General features: G+C 43.1%; 1 protein-coding gene across 1 annotated transcript in view; it reads right to left on the reverse strand.

Annotated features, from left to right (window-relative positions):
• HMCN1 (hemicentin 1) overlaps positions 1-18,916 on the reverse strand; it is a 184,972-nt gene that overhangs the window by 120,094 nt on the left and 45,962 nt on the right. Inside the window, exons 7-11 of the mRNA XM_069022401.1 lie at positions 17,363-17,483; positions 16,614-16,877; positions 16,212-16,356; positions 4,922-5,043; positions 247-522 (exon numbers count right to left, since the gene is read on the reverse strand). Of these exons, the coding sequence (XP_068878502.1) occupies positions 247-522; positions 4,922-5,043; positions 16,212-16,356; positions 16,614-16,877; positions 17,363-17,483 (928 nt within the window). The remainder of the gene's footprint in view (positions 1-246; positions 523-4,921; positions 5,044-16,211; positions 16,357-16,613; positions 16,878-17,362; positions 17,484-18,916) is intronic.

An 18,916-nucleotide genomic window follows, 5' to 3' on the forward strand; every position in this document is an offset into this window, starting at 1 on the left:
CCTGCTGTCTTTTTTAGTCCTGACTGATTTTCATGAAATCACACAATGGTTTGGGTTGGAAGGGACATTAAAGCCCCTCTTGTTCCACCCCCTGCCATGGGCTGGGACACCTTCCACTATCCCAGGTTGCTCCAAACCCCGTCCAGGCTTGGACACTTTCAGGCATGGGCCTGTCCAAGGCGGTGGGCAGCCTGTTCCAACACGAGCCCTGCCACGCGAGCCGCGGGCACGGTGTCCGGTTGTTACCTTGCACGGTGAGGAAGACAGAAGCCGTGGCAGATCCGCCCTCGTTGGCGGCGGTGCAGCTGTAGCTGCCCGCGTCCGACAGCCGAGCTGGCCTCACCTCCAGGGACAGGTTGGCCAGGAGCCGGAGCCGCAGCGGGTCCTGCAGGCGCGCGTCGTGCCCGTGCCGCTGCCAGGACAGGTTGTAGCGCCCCGCGCTCAGCACCAGGCAGCTCAGCACCGCCCCGGCCCCGGGCACCACCGTCACGTTAGCGGGCACCTGCAGCACGGGCGGGGGCTCTGCGGCAACCGAGAACAAAGGCGTGAGACACATTTGGCAACCTTTCAGCATCTGTGCATTCCTGATAAACAACGTTAGGCACACTACAGAACAACAAAATTGACAATATTTTAATATTTAATTATTTATCTAATAGTTTAGGGGTTAAATATTAAATTTAATTAATTGAGTTATTTAATAATTCAGGTTTAATATTTGGTTTCATTTCCCCTACTGAAGCCATAAACAGAACCCAGGGCAGCAGACTCATTCTCTGATGCTGACCTACCTGCCAGGAGCTGATATCAAATGGACACACCTGATCTAGATCCAAACTACCACATCCTGTAGGATGAAAAATCACACCCTCTATGAAAAGAGGCAGCTCTGTGTTCTTTAAGCACAGACAAGGGATCAGTGTCACAGCAACAGGAGGGAGACAGGACCACCAAAGACCTCTGAGCCTGATCTCTGCCCCAGGTGTGACCCCATCTGGTGGCATCTGAGCTATGCACTAGATTTTGATGGGTTGTATATGGAAAAAAACATGTTCGTAGGAATTTCTTCTAGCAGCAACAATGGAACCAAGTTAACACCATTAGTGAGTTCTTTTCATGATGGATTCTGAAAGAAAATGTGGAAGGAGAAAGCATCTGTGCTCTTATTTAAGGACCTCATAAATAGGGTAAGAAAAGGGGAGGTAATAAACACAGTATGCAAACAGCCCTGGCAGACAGACAGCAGACACAATGCCAACAGCCACTCCTCCTCATGCTGACTGAAGGGCACCAAAAGTTACCAGCACCACTGCACAGAGGGGCTAGCTAGCCTGGACTGTGCAGCTGGTAAGGACACAAACCTTGGTGGGGATGAGGGGCAGCTGGCAAACTCATGAAGGAATATGCAGGGAAGTGAGTCAGAGAGGAGAAAAGGGAGGAACAGGCAGGAAGGAGCATAAAAGGAGCCTGTCCCCTGTAAAGCACCACCAGTCAAGTGCCTTGTCTGCCCCAGCCCCGGCCTGATCAGCAGAGTTTGTCCTCTCTCATTAGTAAATCCCTTCTTTAAGTCTTTCTGGATAACCTCAGCCCCTGTCCCTTCTCTGTATCCCTGCAAATACTAAGTGCCAGCTACTGGGGGACTGGTGGGAGAGGACTGGGTGCCAGCTGCTGGAGTCAGGCCAGGGGTTTGGGAACCCCAGGCCAGTAGCACCAGCTGCTGGGGGGCCTGGGGTCCCAGCCCTGGAGCCCACAGCGACCTCGGGCAGTCCTGAGCTGCTGCACACCAGGTACATGGGTACATGGGATGAGCTCTGGCAGCCAGGCAGGAGGAACTCCTAGGCTGGAGCTGCTCCAGACAGCAGCTATGTACAACATCCTTCAATTCTCACTTCCACTCAAATCTCTGGGAATTTAATTATCTTTTCCTGTACATATTTTATGTTGTAACTCCCAGTATTTGTTGTTATCTGCTTTCCACCCAACCCATCTGTACAGTTCTACCATGCTCCCAGAAGAAAGCAGATGCAATAATTTTCTACTGAAATTAAACTTTGAAACCACAGATGCTTAAAATAGCAGCAATCATCCTGCTCCTCCTTGGGATATTACAGATCAAGAAGGCAACATTTCAAGAAAGAAAATAAATCATGTATGACTATGCATTCCCATTAAAAATATCATATATATTCCATTTGGTTTTCTCCAGACTGGTTCTTGAACAAAGAAAATTCCACAATAAATAATACTTTGAGAAGGATGATTGTGCAGAAATGAGACAGCTGTAAGAGCAAGACCAAATCTTCATCAGTACACACTAAAACACAGCTATCCTAAGAAAAGCAAGGATAACAGTGAATAAAAAAATCTGTATTTATTAAGGGTTAAAGTTACTCCTAAGCTCAGAACCAGCCATAAATCCTCCTCCTCAAGGTCTCCTGGGAGGTCTCAGATGAGGTTCACAAGCTTCATGCTGGATCCCTGCACAGCACTGTGTGCTGGGTGTGCAGCTCTGCCTCCCTGCAAACACAGTCCCAACAGCAATCACCCCCCCATTGCCAACAACACGGACTTTAACCCATGCAAAGCTACACTTGCTTACTGAATGGAGTTTCTCCCCTGTACTTTTAGGTTTGGGGTGTTTGGGAGAAACAACAAATATTCTAATGCTTTCCACAGGCTTATCACCAAATATGTTACCTAAACTCAGGAAAGGCAGAGATGAGGCCAGTACAGGACCGGAATCCCCATCTTTTGACTGCCAGTCTAGTGGGACAACACAAGTTTTGGACTACCCCAGCCTGTGCCCATAGCAGTGCTCACACTCAGCCATCTCCCAGCACTTTACTGGCCCTTCAGTTAGGGTGCTGCACAAGCTAACAAGCCATTTGACATTTTAAAGATTTAATAGGAACAAAACAAAGCCAAACTCAAGTGTTTGCTTTCTGTGAAATCAGAAAATGTTGGCACAGCTCCAACATCTTTCACACAGCAGTTGCCAGAATGGATTATCTGTGATATACTGTCTGTCAGCTGGGTAAACCAAGAACACTTGAAAAGATTGTTTACTTTGCTTCAAGAAGAAATTTCAAGTAATTTTCTTGCAAATATTTGTACACAAGGATTTCAAAGCATCTCCCTCCCATTAATCCTCTGCAGGGCTCTGAACAGAACAAATTGTCATGTTTACACAGTGACTCAGTCCCAGGCCATCTCTCATGCTCTGTAAATGAGGGGATATGGGAGTTGTCCCCCTTATTACTCTTGACTTTCAAGTGCTACCAACATCACAAGAAAAAGGTCAGGATTCTCTTTCAGGTGTCTCTTTGGTGAGGAGAATGATTGCAACTTCCAGACTGAGAATCTTTATGCTCACAACCGCTTGCCCTCCAAGCCATGGTTTGGAACAAGCATCTGGGAATATCCTTTCTGCTTAAAAGATTTTTGTGGCCAAAATACAAATCAGTGCTCTAGAACCAGGACTTGGGTAAGCCCAGATGCTATTGTTCCGTTCTACTCACTACTTTGTGTGAATAAAAGGATGTTTCTCTCCTCAAATTCACCCCTTGGTCCAAGAGGGCTCTTTCTCTACAAACTTTGCCTTGCATAAAATCAATGATTTCACACTGGTTTCTTTGAATTTGCTCATAGTGCAATGAAAGGAACATCTTTGCCTGGAAAAGGGAAGGCGAAGGATTACTGAGCCACTCTCTTCAGCTACTGAGAGGGTTGTTCTAGGGAATACACAATTAGAGTCTTCCCAGGGCACGGGAAAGAAAAAAAAAAAAAATTAGAGTCTTGGTTCATAACATGAAGCAGGGGAAATTCTGACCAGACATACAAAATATTTTCCTAGTGGGGGTAGTTAAGCACTGAAGGCTGCCCATGAACTTGTGAAATCTCCACCCTTGGGGACATTCAAAAATTGATTGGACAAGCTCCTGAAAAACATAATCAAGCTTGGAAGCTAATTCTCTTTGAACTGTGAGTTGGACTAAATGACTTCCAAAGGTCCTTCCAGCCCAAATTGTTTTGTGATTCTGTGATTCATAATCCAGGTTAATTTACCTGGAGTAGCTACTGCAGGAGATAAGAGGCAAGACAACTTCAATTTCAAGCCTTTACATGAAACCCTGAGTTGAAAATGTTTTGAGTTCTCCCATCCTTCCTGTCACATAAAATTAACTGCTCCAGTGTTTCTCCAGCTCACCAGCAGCAGCTTTCACTTGCTCCAAGACTTGTATCTGATCAACACCAACACAAGGCTGTACAGAATGGATCTTTGTTACAAACCAGAAATTATTTTTCCCCTCCCACTCTGGTTGCATTGCAACTGTGAAAAATTAAGTGACAAAATTTACTGTAGTATGGGCAGGGGTTTCATCCATCCACCCACAGACAGAAATAAGCCTACTGTTTACTCAAAATTATCTTTGTGATTAGTCCTATTTTTACCTCATTCATTTTACTTCCTCACCTTTGTTACCATTTTTAAGAAATTCAAGGTAATAGATGAGATTTCCAGCAATTTACTGAGTTTTGTGTTGTAAAAAAGCAGAAATTTAAATACCATTTTCGTACTTCCTTGTCTATCTGATAACACCTACGTGCAATCAAGCCAACATATAATTGCTACCAACTGAAATAAAAATGAGAACAATTGAAATCTGAGATCTATGTTTTGGATTCTACAGGTCAGACCTATTCTGCAAGTCCAACTGATAGCAGGAACTAAAACCAAACCAACACTGATATTTAAAACAGGTTTGTTGAATAAACCTCAGCTCACTTGTGGACATCAGTGAGGAAAAAACACAATAATTAAAAATACACTTAAAACTGGGAATGTATTTTATTGGCCCCAAGTGCTGTCTCAAGTGTTCGAGCCCAAGTAATTCGCCCCAGAAGGGCGGCAGGGACCCACCTGACACATCGAGGAACGTCTGCGCGCGTCCTGTCCCCGCAGTGCTGGTGGCCACGCACTCATAAAAGCCCTCGTCGGACACAGACACCTGGGCAATGTCCCAGCTCATGCTGGATGATTCTCTGCAGGAGAAAAGGGCACTCATTGAATCCCTCAAGGCACCAAGAGCTACATCTGCTTCATTTCCTGACTGCAGACACAGGAGGGTATCACAATCATTAAGAGGCAAGACAAACCCTCTGCTGAATCAAACTGGATGCCACTTTATGGATGATACTTTCTCACAAGATTTTGCAGAATGTCCCACTTGCACATCATAAAATAAACCTTTAACAAGCCAACAGTTGTCACACAATACCCAAAGGCAGTGTATTTGCTGTCATTCCCTCAGCTGCTTGTACTCTGTTGTATTTACCACCTGGGAAGACACATTCCTTGAAACCAGCAAGTTTCTGTGCAGAGCCAATATGTGGTACCAAACCCATGGCTCTTAGCAGCAAAGGCAACAAGGGCTCATCCTCCCACCTCAGCTTACCAAACTCACAGGAATCCGGAGAACCACCACAGGTTTTCTCTAGATCCCAGCAAGGCCAAGGCTGCTGGGCAGTGACACCATGTTAGTATCACACACAATGTGAAAGCAAGAAGGGAATAAAAGTGTAGCTACATAGGCTGGTTACATGTGCTTCAAAACAAACATTCTCAGTTTCTCGTGATTCAAAACCACATTTTATAAATTCCTGGTGCTACAGACACACAGAGGACAACATAAATGAGCAAACCAGTGGTTCTGCAGTGTCCCAGTGCTCCCCATGGCCTGTTGCTATGGCACATAAACAAAACTGATAAGCACCAAAATATCTGTGAGAGCTTTGGCAAGTCATTGCCACATTACAGGAAAACACTACGTTAATGACCCCTTTGTTTGTCTGAATAGATTGATTTATCAGCCCTTAAAGGATACAGAAGGAAAAAGAGACTTGGAATATGCATGGCAGTTCAATGGTGTAGCACCCATGAGACAGACAATCCAACCCCACAACAAATGAAAACAGTGTATGGTGACCTTAAACGGCTTCCTACTTGTTCCCTCTTACTTCATACTTTAGATAACCTAGTATCTCACGCATCAAATCTATAACACTTCTCAGTGCAATGCTGGCACACAAACATGGCAGCAACTGCCAGCACTAAAGAATAAGGTGGTGTTTCTTCCAAACAACGAGTAAGAAACTCCTCTATTGATGAGATTGACAGCCAGACTGACAGTCTCACAGAGTCAGACCTGAAACCAGTCAGAATTTACCCATGAATATTACAGTGATATTCTGCAGCTTCAGTAAAACCCACAGAGAAGGCCAAGAAGATATCAATAAGAGAAGATGTTCTGGACACAAGAGGAGGATGTTCTTGTTATGGGGCACCGAGAGTATACAAGGAAGAACTTGTGGATAATATGTAGCAACTATAATTTTGCTTGTATAGCTAATTGTTTTATGATCTGAATGGTCATTGTTTGCTAAGCAGCCAATCTTAAATTAGGCCACAGCTATTGTGAAGAGGTGTAAGAATAGCAGTAGAGAAGATAAAAAAATCTTTCTACCTTTCGACTATGGATTACGACTAGTGTGGCTTTTATGTCTGCCTTGACTACAGCCACATGTGGTGACCCCAAGACATGATTCAAAGAGCCTGCCTGGAGGGCAGGTAGCCTGTGCGGAGAACAGGGGAGACGGGAAGAAGAGTAGCGAGGAGAGCCACCAAAGATCTGGATCGGACTGCAACCTTTTAAAGGTGAGCCCATTGATAACAAAATGGGAGCAAATACATCCCAAGAGGAAAATTCAAGTTAATATATGGATGTCGATGTTAAAACAACATGGCGTAAAATATGATAAGCTGATACTGCAAAGACTGTTACTGTGGTGCAAAAGTCAAGGGATTGAGATGACACATGTAAACACTTCTAGTATCCGAACTTGAGAAGCAGTAGGATGGTATATTCTCGGCCTTGCTTCCAGGGGAGATGATACTGTTAAAGAATTTCTGATGACATGGAGGTTAGTTTTAGACACTTTGAAAGAACTGAAAAAAGACCAAGACACTGCAGCTGCCCTGGCAGAGGGAACAAACACAGATAATGCTGGTGGGACTGGAAACACTGCAGTGGGAGGGGATGGCAGGGCACAGGCTGGTGAAGAAAGACCTGTATTGTTTCCAATACCCAAGCTGTGGAGGGCTTTGCCTCCTCCCTTTTCGGATCCTGTTTCTCGCTCCACTTCTCCCCCCTGTCCCTACAAACCCCTTTGATCTACCTTTACCACCCACCAGCAGGGGTGACAGTGATGAAAAAGGTGAAAATGAGAGTGTGCCATCTGCCTGCTGCTGCACCTCCACTGTCTGCTGCTACTAATCCTTTTGTACAAGGTGCAAAGGAATCTGTGCCAGGGGTTCAAAATGATAGCTTGCTTTAAAGAGATACCTTAACTTTGCAACCCATATCTGAAACTCGGGGCATGCGAGATCCTGCTGCTGTTTGGAGAGATATCAGGCTCACAGCTTTGTCTGATAAAGATTTTGAAGCCGCAGAAAAACTTAAGATCATTAAGCAATCACCAGAGTCAAAAGAGCCACAAGACTGTAATTTCTGCTTTCCCAGTTATCAGAGGCAGGGGTCAAGCTCCTGATCAGCATGTTCCATTTAAATGGCAAGTATTATCTGAGCTACGCCAACTTGCTACCAATTCCTAATTTCAGCATTTTTGTCCCTGCTGAGACAAAAATGCTGAAATTCATAACAAGTGAAGAGTTAACTCCCTGTGATTTAAAGCAGATTGCTAGATTGCTTTGCATGCCAGTTCAGTATACTGTGTTTGAGGCTGCGTGGAGAGCTTTTTGTAAGGAGACTGCTCTAAAAAATACGCAATTGCCAATGGCTGATCCTTCCTTTGGTGCAGGTTTGCCTCAATTAATGGGGTTGCACCCCTTGGACGAGCCTCAGCTGCAGGCTCGCCTGCACCCTTTGATCCTAGCGCAATCCCATGATCATGCTTTGCAGGCTCTGTTTAAAATAGCGAGCATGTCAGCTCCTGGGAAAAGCTACACAACTATCAAACAGAACCCTAATGAGACTTTTATAGCCATTTAGACTGCCTTCAGGATGCGATAGAAAAACGAATAGTAGATGCAGACGTAAAAGAAGCTTTAATTTTGCAAATGGCACAAGAAAATGCAAATGAGGAATGTAGGAAAGCTATTGATTTGGTACCTATGAAAAAGCCCTCATTGCATGATATGATTAATGCATGTGCAAAAATAGGGACTGCACAACATCAAATGGCTATGCTGACTGAGTCTGTTACTACAGCTGTTGCTGAAGCTATTAAAAGGGCACATAACTGCTACAGCTGTGGACAGCCTGGTCATTTTAAATCTCAGTGCCCTCACAGAACTCTGTCCTCCAGAGCAATTAACAAAGATGCCAATAACAAAGTAGCTCCGAGAGCAGTTCTGTGTAACCGATGTGGTAAACCAGGACATTATGTGAAACAATGTAGATCCCATTTCCATGCCGATGGGCAGCCTCTCAAAAATCAGGGAAACTGCTGACTGAATGTGAGGGGACAGCATGTTCAAACATAAATGCTTCCCCAAGAACTGCTGAGCCCAGCACAGGTTTATGTGACAAGCTTGCTGGTGGAACAGAAGGCTCAGCAGGGATGGATGGTTGCACTGCTGACACAGTAATCATAGACTCTTCTGCAGTTCATGAAGTGCCTTTGGATGCACATGGACCTATAGGGCAAAACTTAAGTGCTTTGCTAATAGGAAGATCCAGTGCTACTTTGCAAGGGATTTTTGTGCATCCAGGAGTAATTGATGCAGACTTTACAGGACAAATATGTGCAATGGTTTCTACACCCACTCCTCCTGCAGTCATACCTGCTCATACTCGAATTGCTCAACTTGTACCTTTCAAGTCTTGTGTTGCCAGGACCGGATTTAAAGAGAGAGGGGACCAAGGCTTTTTCTACCGGCCTTTTTTTTTGGACTCAACAACTTTCCAAGCAGAGACCACAACTGATTTGCGAGCTAACACTGAAGGGGCCATAGCCACAGACTGTTAAGATCAAAGGGTTGATTGATATGGAAGCAGATGTCACAGTGATTTCACATCACGACTGGCCAAACTCCTGGCCTGTCACTGCAGTGGGAAATTCAGTTGTGGGTCTTGGGGAAATGACACAAAGTTATTTAAGTACATATTTTGTGCTCATGAGAAGTCCAGACAACCAGGTTGCTACAGTTGGCCCGCATGTGACTGCTGCGCCTCTAAATTTATGGGGATGTGACGTTTTAGCCACTTGGAGAGCTACAATTGGCACCAATTTTTAATAGGGGTCATTGTGCAGAAGGGCGGTTGCCAGCCAGTAACACCTCTACGATGGTTAACTGACCATCACGTGCAGCAAGGACAGTGGCCTCTAACACAACAGAAACTTGCCACCCCGAACAATTTAGTTGATGAGCAGGTATCGCAAGGGCACATAGAGCGATCTGTCAGCCCTTGGAATACTCCTGTATTTGTGATTCAAAAGAAATCAGGCAAATGGAGATTGGTACATGATCTGAGACGCATTAATGCAGTCATGGAAAGTATGGGTGCACTGCAACCAGGCATGCCATCTCCTACTATGATTCCTGCAACATGGGACATTTTAGTTGTTGATTTGGAAGATTGCTTCTTTACAATTCCCTTACATCCTGATGATAGACCAAAACTTGCATTTTCAGTACCAGCTGTTAACAGTGCTGCACCTGTAAAATGATATCAATGGAAAGTTTTCCCACAAGGTATGAAAAACAGTCCAACTATTTGTCAAATGTATGTGGCCCAAGCTCTATCGCCTATTAGAGAACAATTCCCTAACAGTTATTGCTATCCCTATATGGATGACATATTGATAGCATCTCCTTGCAAACAGGATTTGCAAAACATACAGCCAGAGCTTTTACAGGCTCTGCACAAATATGGATTACAGATTGCACCTGAAAAAATCCAAACAGAAGCACCCTGAAAATATTTGTGATTAAAAATATTTGAACGTACCATATGCCCTCAAACTGCCCGATTTGACACTTCAGTGCACACTCTAAATGATGCACAGAAATTGTTAGGAACCATTAATTGGCTGCGGCCCTACTTAAGACTCACCACTGCACAACTTTCTCCTTTGTTTAATATATTAGCAGGAGATTCAGATTTAAACTCACCAAGATTATCCCTGAAGCTCAACAAGCCTTAGATAAAGTGCAACAAACTATTTCCAATCACCATGTGTACCGTGTGGACCCTGACATTGATATCGCTGTTTTTGTTGTAATTCCAGAATTTCATCCAACAGGTATTATTGCACAATGGTCTGATCATTGGTCCCCTGACCCATTGCATATTCTAGAATGGATGTTTTTATCTCACAAACCTAAAAAAACAGTCACTACAATTCTTGAATTTATTGCTCAGTTAATTATTAAGTGTAGACAGCGATGCCTGCAAATTGCTGCCAAAGATCCTACTAAATTTACTATTCCTATTCAGCAAGATTATTTTGAGTGGTCCTTGGCCAATAATTCTGCACTGCAGAACGCGCTGCAGAGCTGCACAGAACAAATTGATTACCATTTTCCCAGTCATAAGTTACTACAATCACTGAATACCACCCCATTATCAGCAAAACCTAAATTAAGTCGTACTCCTGTAGATGGGCCTACAGTACTTACAGATGGGTCAGGAAAAACAGGAACAGCAATTGTCACCTGGAAAAATGAGGAGGGATGGCAGACTTTGCAGGGTCAGGGTACTGGATCCGTAAAATTGGTTGAATTAAAAGCACTTACTGTGTCCTTTCATCATGTTAATGAACCTTTTAACCTAATTGTTGACTCAGCTTATGTTGCAGATGTTGTACAACGAGTAAATTGTTCCCTTTTAAAAGAAGTTAATAATGCTGATTTGTTTCTTTTGTTAAAGGCTTTATGGACAGCTGTTTTGCAACGCATGCATCCTTTTTATGTTTTGCGTATTAAAAGCCATGCAAACCTACCAGGATTTCTTGCAGAAGGTAATGCTCATGCTGATGCATTAGCTAATCCTGTTTGGGCAGTTCCTCAGACAGATAAACTAGCCCAGGCTAAAACATCTCATGCCTTTTTTCATCAAAATGCGCGCACATTGTGTAAACAGTTTTCGCTAACACCTACAGAAGCTTGTGCTATTGTTAGTGCTTGCCCAGATTGTCATAACTTTAATGGACCTTTATTGGAGTAAATCCCCATGGTCTTTTGGCCCTACAGCTTTGGCAGACTGTTGTTACACACATTTCAGATTTTGGTCGTTTTAAATATGTACAAGTATCCATTGACACCCTTTCTTCTGTTCTATGGGCTTCTGCCCATGCTGGAGAAAAGGCCCATGATGTAATTTTGCACTGGCAGCAAGCCTTGGCTGCTTTAGGCATACCTGCCTGTGTGAAAACTGACAATGGGCCAGCCTACGCCTCTCAGAAAGTTATCTCAGAAAGGAATTTTTTACATCTGTGAGGCATCTCTCACAAATTGTGTATTCCTCATTCTCCCACTGGTCAGGCTGTCATTGAATGTGCTCATCGTACACTTAAAACTGTTTTAGAAAAACAAAAAGGGAGAATGCAAGGGGAAACCCCACAGTCCAGACTTTTGAAAGCTGTATATACCATAAATCACTTGACCATACTGGCTCATTCAAACAATCCCTCCATTTTAAATCACTTTTATTCCTTGCAGTGCACCAGTGAAACACATTTGCCTCGAGCTAAAGTATGGGTAAGGAATTTGCTTACCAGTGAGTGGGAAGGCCCCTGGGCCCTTGTCACTTGGGGATGTGGATACGCTTGTGTTTCCACAGATACTGGACCGCGGTGGGTGCCAGCAAGGTCCTGATTTGCAGCAGAATATCCCACCACCTGTTTGACCAAATCCTGAGGATAACAGCAACACAAGGATGACCTTGGCAGCATAGTTCGAGCTACCTCTGACCAGAGAAAGCGTCTAGCACCGGTGACCAAGGAGGACTATATCGCACTGTATATCCTTGTGATCAAGGGGTATTGGCTTGCATTGAGATGTACTGGAGTGCAAATGGCAATGAATAACAGAAAAATGCAGGTGCCAATATAGTACTTGTCAGTTTTGCTGAACTTAGTGCCTGCTATTTCTGCTTGGCCTGTCAGTCAGCCTAGAACCAATGTGTGGGTTACCCTAGCCAATGCGACGAGGCAAGATACTCTGTGCTTAGCCACTGCTACTCCTGACAATCCTTTTCCTACCTGCCTTGTTGGATTGCTGATAGATGACTGGCCAAAGCCTAGGACAGTTAGCAAGCTTTTACAATCATGCAATCACACTGATGCTTGGGATCAATGGGTTTCACACCTTCCCCGTGCAACTCTTGAGCTGCAAGAAATAGAGCTTTTAGGATCTGTGAAAATAGGCCTTTGTGTTAAGTTTAATTACTCTGATCAGTCCAAAGTATGGGATGTTTCTCCTAACCAACCCATATTTGCAAATAAAAGTGCCTGGTGCAACTATACGTCACCACATATTTCACACTCTACTACTGTTCCTCTAGCTTTGCCACCAGGGGTATTTCTTATTTGCAGAGACTGAATATGGGCTGTGATTCCATCACACATCAAGGGAGGTCCTTGCAGCCTAGGACGACTCTCACTGTTAACACCTAACACATCTATGATTTTACAGCATAAACCACGGAGGAGAAAACGTAGCATCCATGTGTTTGCCCCTGATTGTGATGACACCACCAAATTTTGGCCATCAGGTACTCGATGGGCTGTTTCCTTCCTTTCTCCTCAAGTAACAGCTGCTAAAGCATTGGGACTGTTAAACAAGTTAGGATGTTGGTTACCTTGGCAAACTAATGCCACTTCGCTTGCTTTAGCCGGATTATTAACAGATGTTGGTTCAGTAAGGCACGCTACACTGCAAAATAGAGCTGCTATTGATACTTTGTTGCTAGCACATGGACATAGATGTGAAGATTTTGATGAAATGTGTTGTATGAATTTGTCTGATCATTCAAAATCTATTCATGCCCACATTAAGGAATTGCAAACAAGTGTGTCAAAAGTGTGTGAAGAATCAGAATCTGATTGGCTCAATAGTTTGTTTGGCAATTGGCAAATTGCAAGATGGGTCAAAAATCTGCTCAAAATCTGATACCTGATCCTACTGGTTATTTTTTGCAACCTGCTCATGGTGCCGTGTTTATTGTCTTTTTTGCAAAGGGCCCTGCAAAAGTCAATAACCACTGCCTTTGTAATACAAAAACAAAGAAGGAGACCTGAGGAGATTGACAGCCAGACTGACAGTCTCACAGAGTCAGACCTGAAACCAGTCAGAATTTACCCATGAGAATATTACAGTGAAATTCTGCAGCTTCAGTAAAACCCACAGAGAAGGCCAGGAAGATAATCAGTAAGAGATGATGTTCTGGACATAAGGGGAGGATGTTCTTGTGATGGGACATTGAGAGTGTACAAGGAAGAACTTGTGGATAATATGTAGCAACTATACTTTTGCTTGTATAGCTGATTGTTTTATGGTCTGAATGGTCATTGTTTTCTAAGCAGCCAATCTTAAATTAGGCCACAGCTATTGTGAAGAGGTGTAAGAATAGCAGTAGAGAAAATAAAGAATCTTTCTATCTTTCTCGACTATGGATTATGACTAGTGTGGCTTTTATGTCTACCCTGACAAGAGCCACACTCTATTTCATGGAAAGTTAAGTTAAAACTGAGGTTAGGGAATCCTGTTCTGCTTCCTTCTTGACTCGTGCTATACACCAGATGCCAAACATGGAAGCCTTGAGAACAGAAGCACAAAGGGAAACGTGTCCAGGGGTGGAACAGCTCGGCAAAACAAAAACCTGCGGTGGGCTATCAAAAAAAAATTTAAAAATCAAACCAACACTGGCAGCAAGGACTAACACACAGCTTGGGGCATCTGCTCCACACGTGGGCACTGGGTGAGGAGGTGTAACTGCACACAAGTCACAAGACGTGTCATGGGATAACTCAGCACCTTCCAGCACCACCATTACCTACCAAATTCATTTTACTGTACATGCAATCTGCTGATTGGGCTCTTTGTCTGGGCACCTGGGGAACTATAATCATTTAAACTCCAAAGCCCAGATGACCCCTGGTTCTCAGTCACTGCAGACCTCATGGTGGTGCTTGGGCTGTATCTGACCTCACCTCCTGGACACTCCCCACCACCCCGCTCAAGAACCAGCTGGGAACTCACCAGCACCTCACTGTGGCTCACAGGGAGAAATGAAACCTATAATTTCACTTTTTAGCATGTGGTTTGGAGGGATATATTCTGCATGGTTTACTGGACTTGAACAGCAACCACAAACATCAGTGGATTATGAATAATTTTTTAAATTATCATGATTGTTATTTTGATTAACTACAGGAATTGCCTTTCTTGTCAGAATTTCATGTCTTATTTTTGCTAATTCTAATCCCTGCAGGATTGGTGGGATCAGCTATTTATAGTACAGAATGGATTGCAAAGACACTTTAGTGCTCCATTCCCACTGATTCCCCACTGGAATGAGGTGCTCAACTACTTCTCTTGTCCTGCTATATCAGACCGGTCAAAAATGCACTGGGATATTAAGCAAAATCCAAATTTTCTTACTACACTACTATAGGATACAGAAAGGTAGAAAAAAGCTGTTACCATTCTACAAAAATTTCTTTTTCCTAACATGTTACTCTTTTAAAATTAGGAATTATTATTGCAGCTGATAGTACCTCTGGAACCAAAGTAAAAACAATATTTGAATTTCAAAGTCTCTTCTCCTCAGAAACCCCGAACCTGTAGTATTCTAAGGGTATTTTCACATAGACAACTGTCACAATAGAAATATGAAATTCAACTCGTAAACCATTTAGGTTTTGAAATAAATATTAAAACAGTTGAGTAAAGACATCTCAACACCAAAACAAAACTCATTCAATGCAGAGGAATACTAGAGCTCAAACCTGCACTGAACTACTAAGCTGGACAAACCCTGCCTGGAACTTCACTACAAATGAGAGGCAAACAAGCCAAGCCGAATTAGATCCTATTTAACTGTGACCAACAATATCTGGCTTGAGACATGTTTTGTTAAATTAACTTGGATGATGAGTTCATTCATCTGCTCTGTAACAGGAAAAAGAAAAATGCAGCCGAATCAGCGGTGCTGGATGTGTGAAGAACAAGGAGAAGTGTGGGGTTTGATACCTAAGGAATGGAAAACATTACACAGCAGCCCAAGTAGGTGCTGTGCTGGGGCTGACGATGTCTCAGTGGCACCTCATTAAAAACCAAACCACACCAAAGCTGCAGCAGCTCACACTGCCAGCAGTACACAAGGGAGCTGCAGGATGCAGTCACTTGAGTATGTTGTCCCTGCTGGGGAATGCAGAGTTCAGTCTTCAGTCTGCTCCTGAAGTGCTTTGGGCTGCACAGGAGGCTGCTGACATTGTTTACTAGTATACACTTCCCTTTTGATTTTAACAAACAGAATTAAAAGGGGCACTTAATGAGTATTTTAACTAATTCACCTTTTTTTAAATTATTCTTCTCTCACCCTACACAGAAAGAGCACACAATTCTTTTTCTATACAGAAATTTGAAGAACCTTCTGGTATATCCCACATAAATTTTCCTATTTTGAGAGATTTTCTGAAGATGAAAGTTTCTAGGGCAGGTCATAAGACATACTTCTAGGGCATCCAGGAAAGGCATGAAAAATCAAACAAACTAATGTATGCCCCATCCTCTATGTATCCCTGGGGCCAGAAGGAGGGGTGTATTTCATAAACAAAGCTAGTTACCAATTTTGTGTAATTTTTAACAACGCAAATTAAAACCATTTGCCTTCTAGACTTTTACTTTATCATAATTTCAGAGTACACAGCTGAGGGGAATTTTGGCCAGAACCTTATAAATCCCATCACATGTACAGAGTGTACACTCTCCTCAATATATCATAGAGATAGATCTATATATATTATCAATATCTCCATAAAATACAGCCTCTCTTATGAATAGCACCAAAAATAAAAGACTGGAAGTAGCAGGATGTAGGCAGCACATAGCAGTAAATAATAACAGAAATCATGAGCTATAAACAGGAAATAAAGCAGCATTGTGAAAAAAGGTCGCTACTTACCTGAAGAACTGATCTACTCCCAGTTTTACGCCATCTTTAGTAAAACGCTGAGTAAAAGGTATAAGGCTTTCAACATGGCAAGGAACAGAGCCTGGCTGTAAATAATATCCTGGAGTCTTCATGGGCATTGTAACTTTGGGGGCATCTGAAGAAAGGAAACATTCCCCAGAAAGTATATTAACAGCTACTAACACACATCTTATCCTTTCCTCTTATTAAGAGGAAGCTAAATTTCTGATAAAGCTCCACTTAGTAGGTATTGACCATCATGAACTAGAGACAGAACTTTGGAAGGAAACAGCACAGGAAGTACTTGCATAAGTTACAAAAGCATACAAGATCTCGATTTTAATTGATTGAGATGAGACAAAAGCACAGTCAATTCAAGTTAAAGTCTCTTACCAGGAATAATACTGGAAAACGAAACACTTGAAACTCTCTGAAAAAGATAACCATCCTTGTCATAGCCTGTTATTTTAACAAAAAAAGCTTCATCTGGTGGAATGAAGTCAGAAATATTCCATAGTCCATAGGGCTTTCTATCAGGATAGTATTTCACAGGCAAGGTCTTAAGGAGTTCCCCTGTAATACTCAGAAGTTCCAGTCGGTCTACTCTAGCTGGAAGCAGGATCCCTGTGGTATTCAGCAGCACGAAGGTAGGAATCCCTAGAAAAACAAAAACACACTATTTTAAGTGCTAAAGAAAACAGATAATTAAAACATGAAAGATTAAATTCCATCTGCATGGCTCACTACCCCATGAATGCAGCATTCAGCTCCAGCCCTTACCTACTAAGTCGGGAAAGGCTAAATTGTGCTGAGCTGTGTTCTGCTTATTAGCTGTGAGTAGACCCAGCTGGGGAGAGTTTAAATTACTGATTTCCAAAAGGTGTTTCTGAAATAGCAGCTTCCTTATTAACTCCTCACCATGCCCCAGGGCTAAGGCCTTTTTCTGATGCTCCAAAAATAACAGAAACAGGACTGCAATTTTGAAGCATAGTTAAAAATATCTATATTTATGTCACACAGATACAAAGCCCCCCCAGGAATCAACCCACAGCATCCCTGGAGTTACCACAAAGCTCATCATAGAGCTCTACTCAATTTTGGGGGCTAGAAGCTATTTAACACGGACTAAAGCGGAAACAAACCTTGCACTGGCCTGCTGGATGTTTTTTTAAAGTCTAAGGTGGGCTTCCTAGAGAAGCCAGCTCGGAAGTCGATGGTGCTGAGCCCCGTGATGCGCACAGAGTGCCTCCCGCTGCTCGAGGTCTGCAAAACAGCCAGCACATGGAATCAGCAGTGCAGGGACCACACAGAGTGTGAGCCAGCCACTGAGCTCAGGGACAGACTCCAGCATGGCTAACAGCAGCACACAGAGAAGCCTCATGGCTAAAGTTCTAAGGAAAAGCACCTTGAATAAAGCTTTGCTTACACGTCCTGGGCCCTAAAATTGTCGTGTCAGCAAAGAGAGCCAGTTTGTCCTGGAAGTAAATCACAACACCAACAAATCAACAACTCCCTGCCACGTGCTAGTGCCTGCAAAGGCAGTGATCCGGGAGTTAGGACCTTACCCTTACAAATTCTACTAGAAAATGGTGAGTGAATCAGAACTCAACAGAAAAATCTATGCATTAAAAGTGCTTCTCTTCCCCTGCCAAAGGCACAGCTGGAAAGCAGAGGGTGCACAGGTACCTCTCCCCTCTGGTCTGTACCCTTGTACCCTCACCTTGTCATTCTGCTTCAACCACCAAAAAATAAATCAGAACCACCCCCACCCATCCATCACCCTTGAACAGCCTGAGCTTCAGGTTCTGGAGAGTACAGCTGCTTTGGTCTTTCATCTTAAAGAAGATAAAGTAATTATAAGTTACTTCCTATGTTTTTATGCAGAGAAAGAAAGGTCAATTGCTACTTGCCAAAGGTGCACAGGAACCCATGGCTTTTCCTCCTCACCTACTTCCACACCCTTCCGGTGTCTGGAAGGTTCCACTGAACTTTCCCTGGAGTTTTACCTGGTCCGTTCTCAAATTCCTGCAGCTCTCTGGAAGAGAGGTTACTCCAGAGAACCCCTCTGCCACCGCTGCATGAGAGTATCAAATTAAACAGTTGTTTCTTATAACTAACAGCCTTGGGACAGCCATTAGACACCATGACAAATCGATGCCTGTCTGATTAAAACAACATATTTCCTTCTATTTGGTTAACCTTTCACTCCAGAAATAGCACCACTAAAGCCTTTTTTACGTAAGCCGGATGTTAACAATACAAAGAAATATTTAATTGTGCCAAACAACTCAAGGTATCAAGCCTTAATTGGCAGTTAAAATTTCATTAGACAAACTCAGTGATAAAGTTCTGTTTTTAAAGCTTGGTGCATCTGTATAAGGAGCTTATGGTGTGAATAAAATTTTCACAAAGCTTAAGTCATAAAATCTTTGTGTTAAATAAGCCAAGCCAGTGACTAAAGCCAAGTAAACAATCCACAGAAAAATATACTGAGAAATCATTTCTCTTTATGAAGTACTCAGACCTTTGGATATTTGTGAGTTTTAAGGCCAAAATAACTTTATAAAATTTTACCATTTCCTAATATAAATAAATACATCTCTCACTGTCATGTCTAGGATCTGGGGGTCTCTAGGCAAACACCAGGAATTAGCCTTATCACACAGGACTGCTTTCCAACTGTTATCTTTAGGTCT

This window comes from Aphelocoma coerulescens, chromosome 8 (assembly GCF_041296385.1).
Source record: "Aphelocoma coerulescens isolate FSJ_1873_10779 chromosome 8, UR_Acoe_1.0, whole genome shotgun sequence".
NCBI classification, from domain to species: domain Eukaryota; kingdom Metazoa; phylum Chordata; class Aves; order Passeriformes; family Corvidae; genus Aphelocoma; species Aphelocoma coerulescens.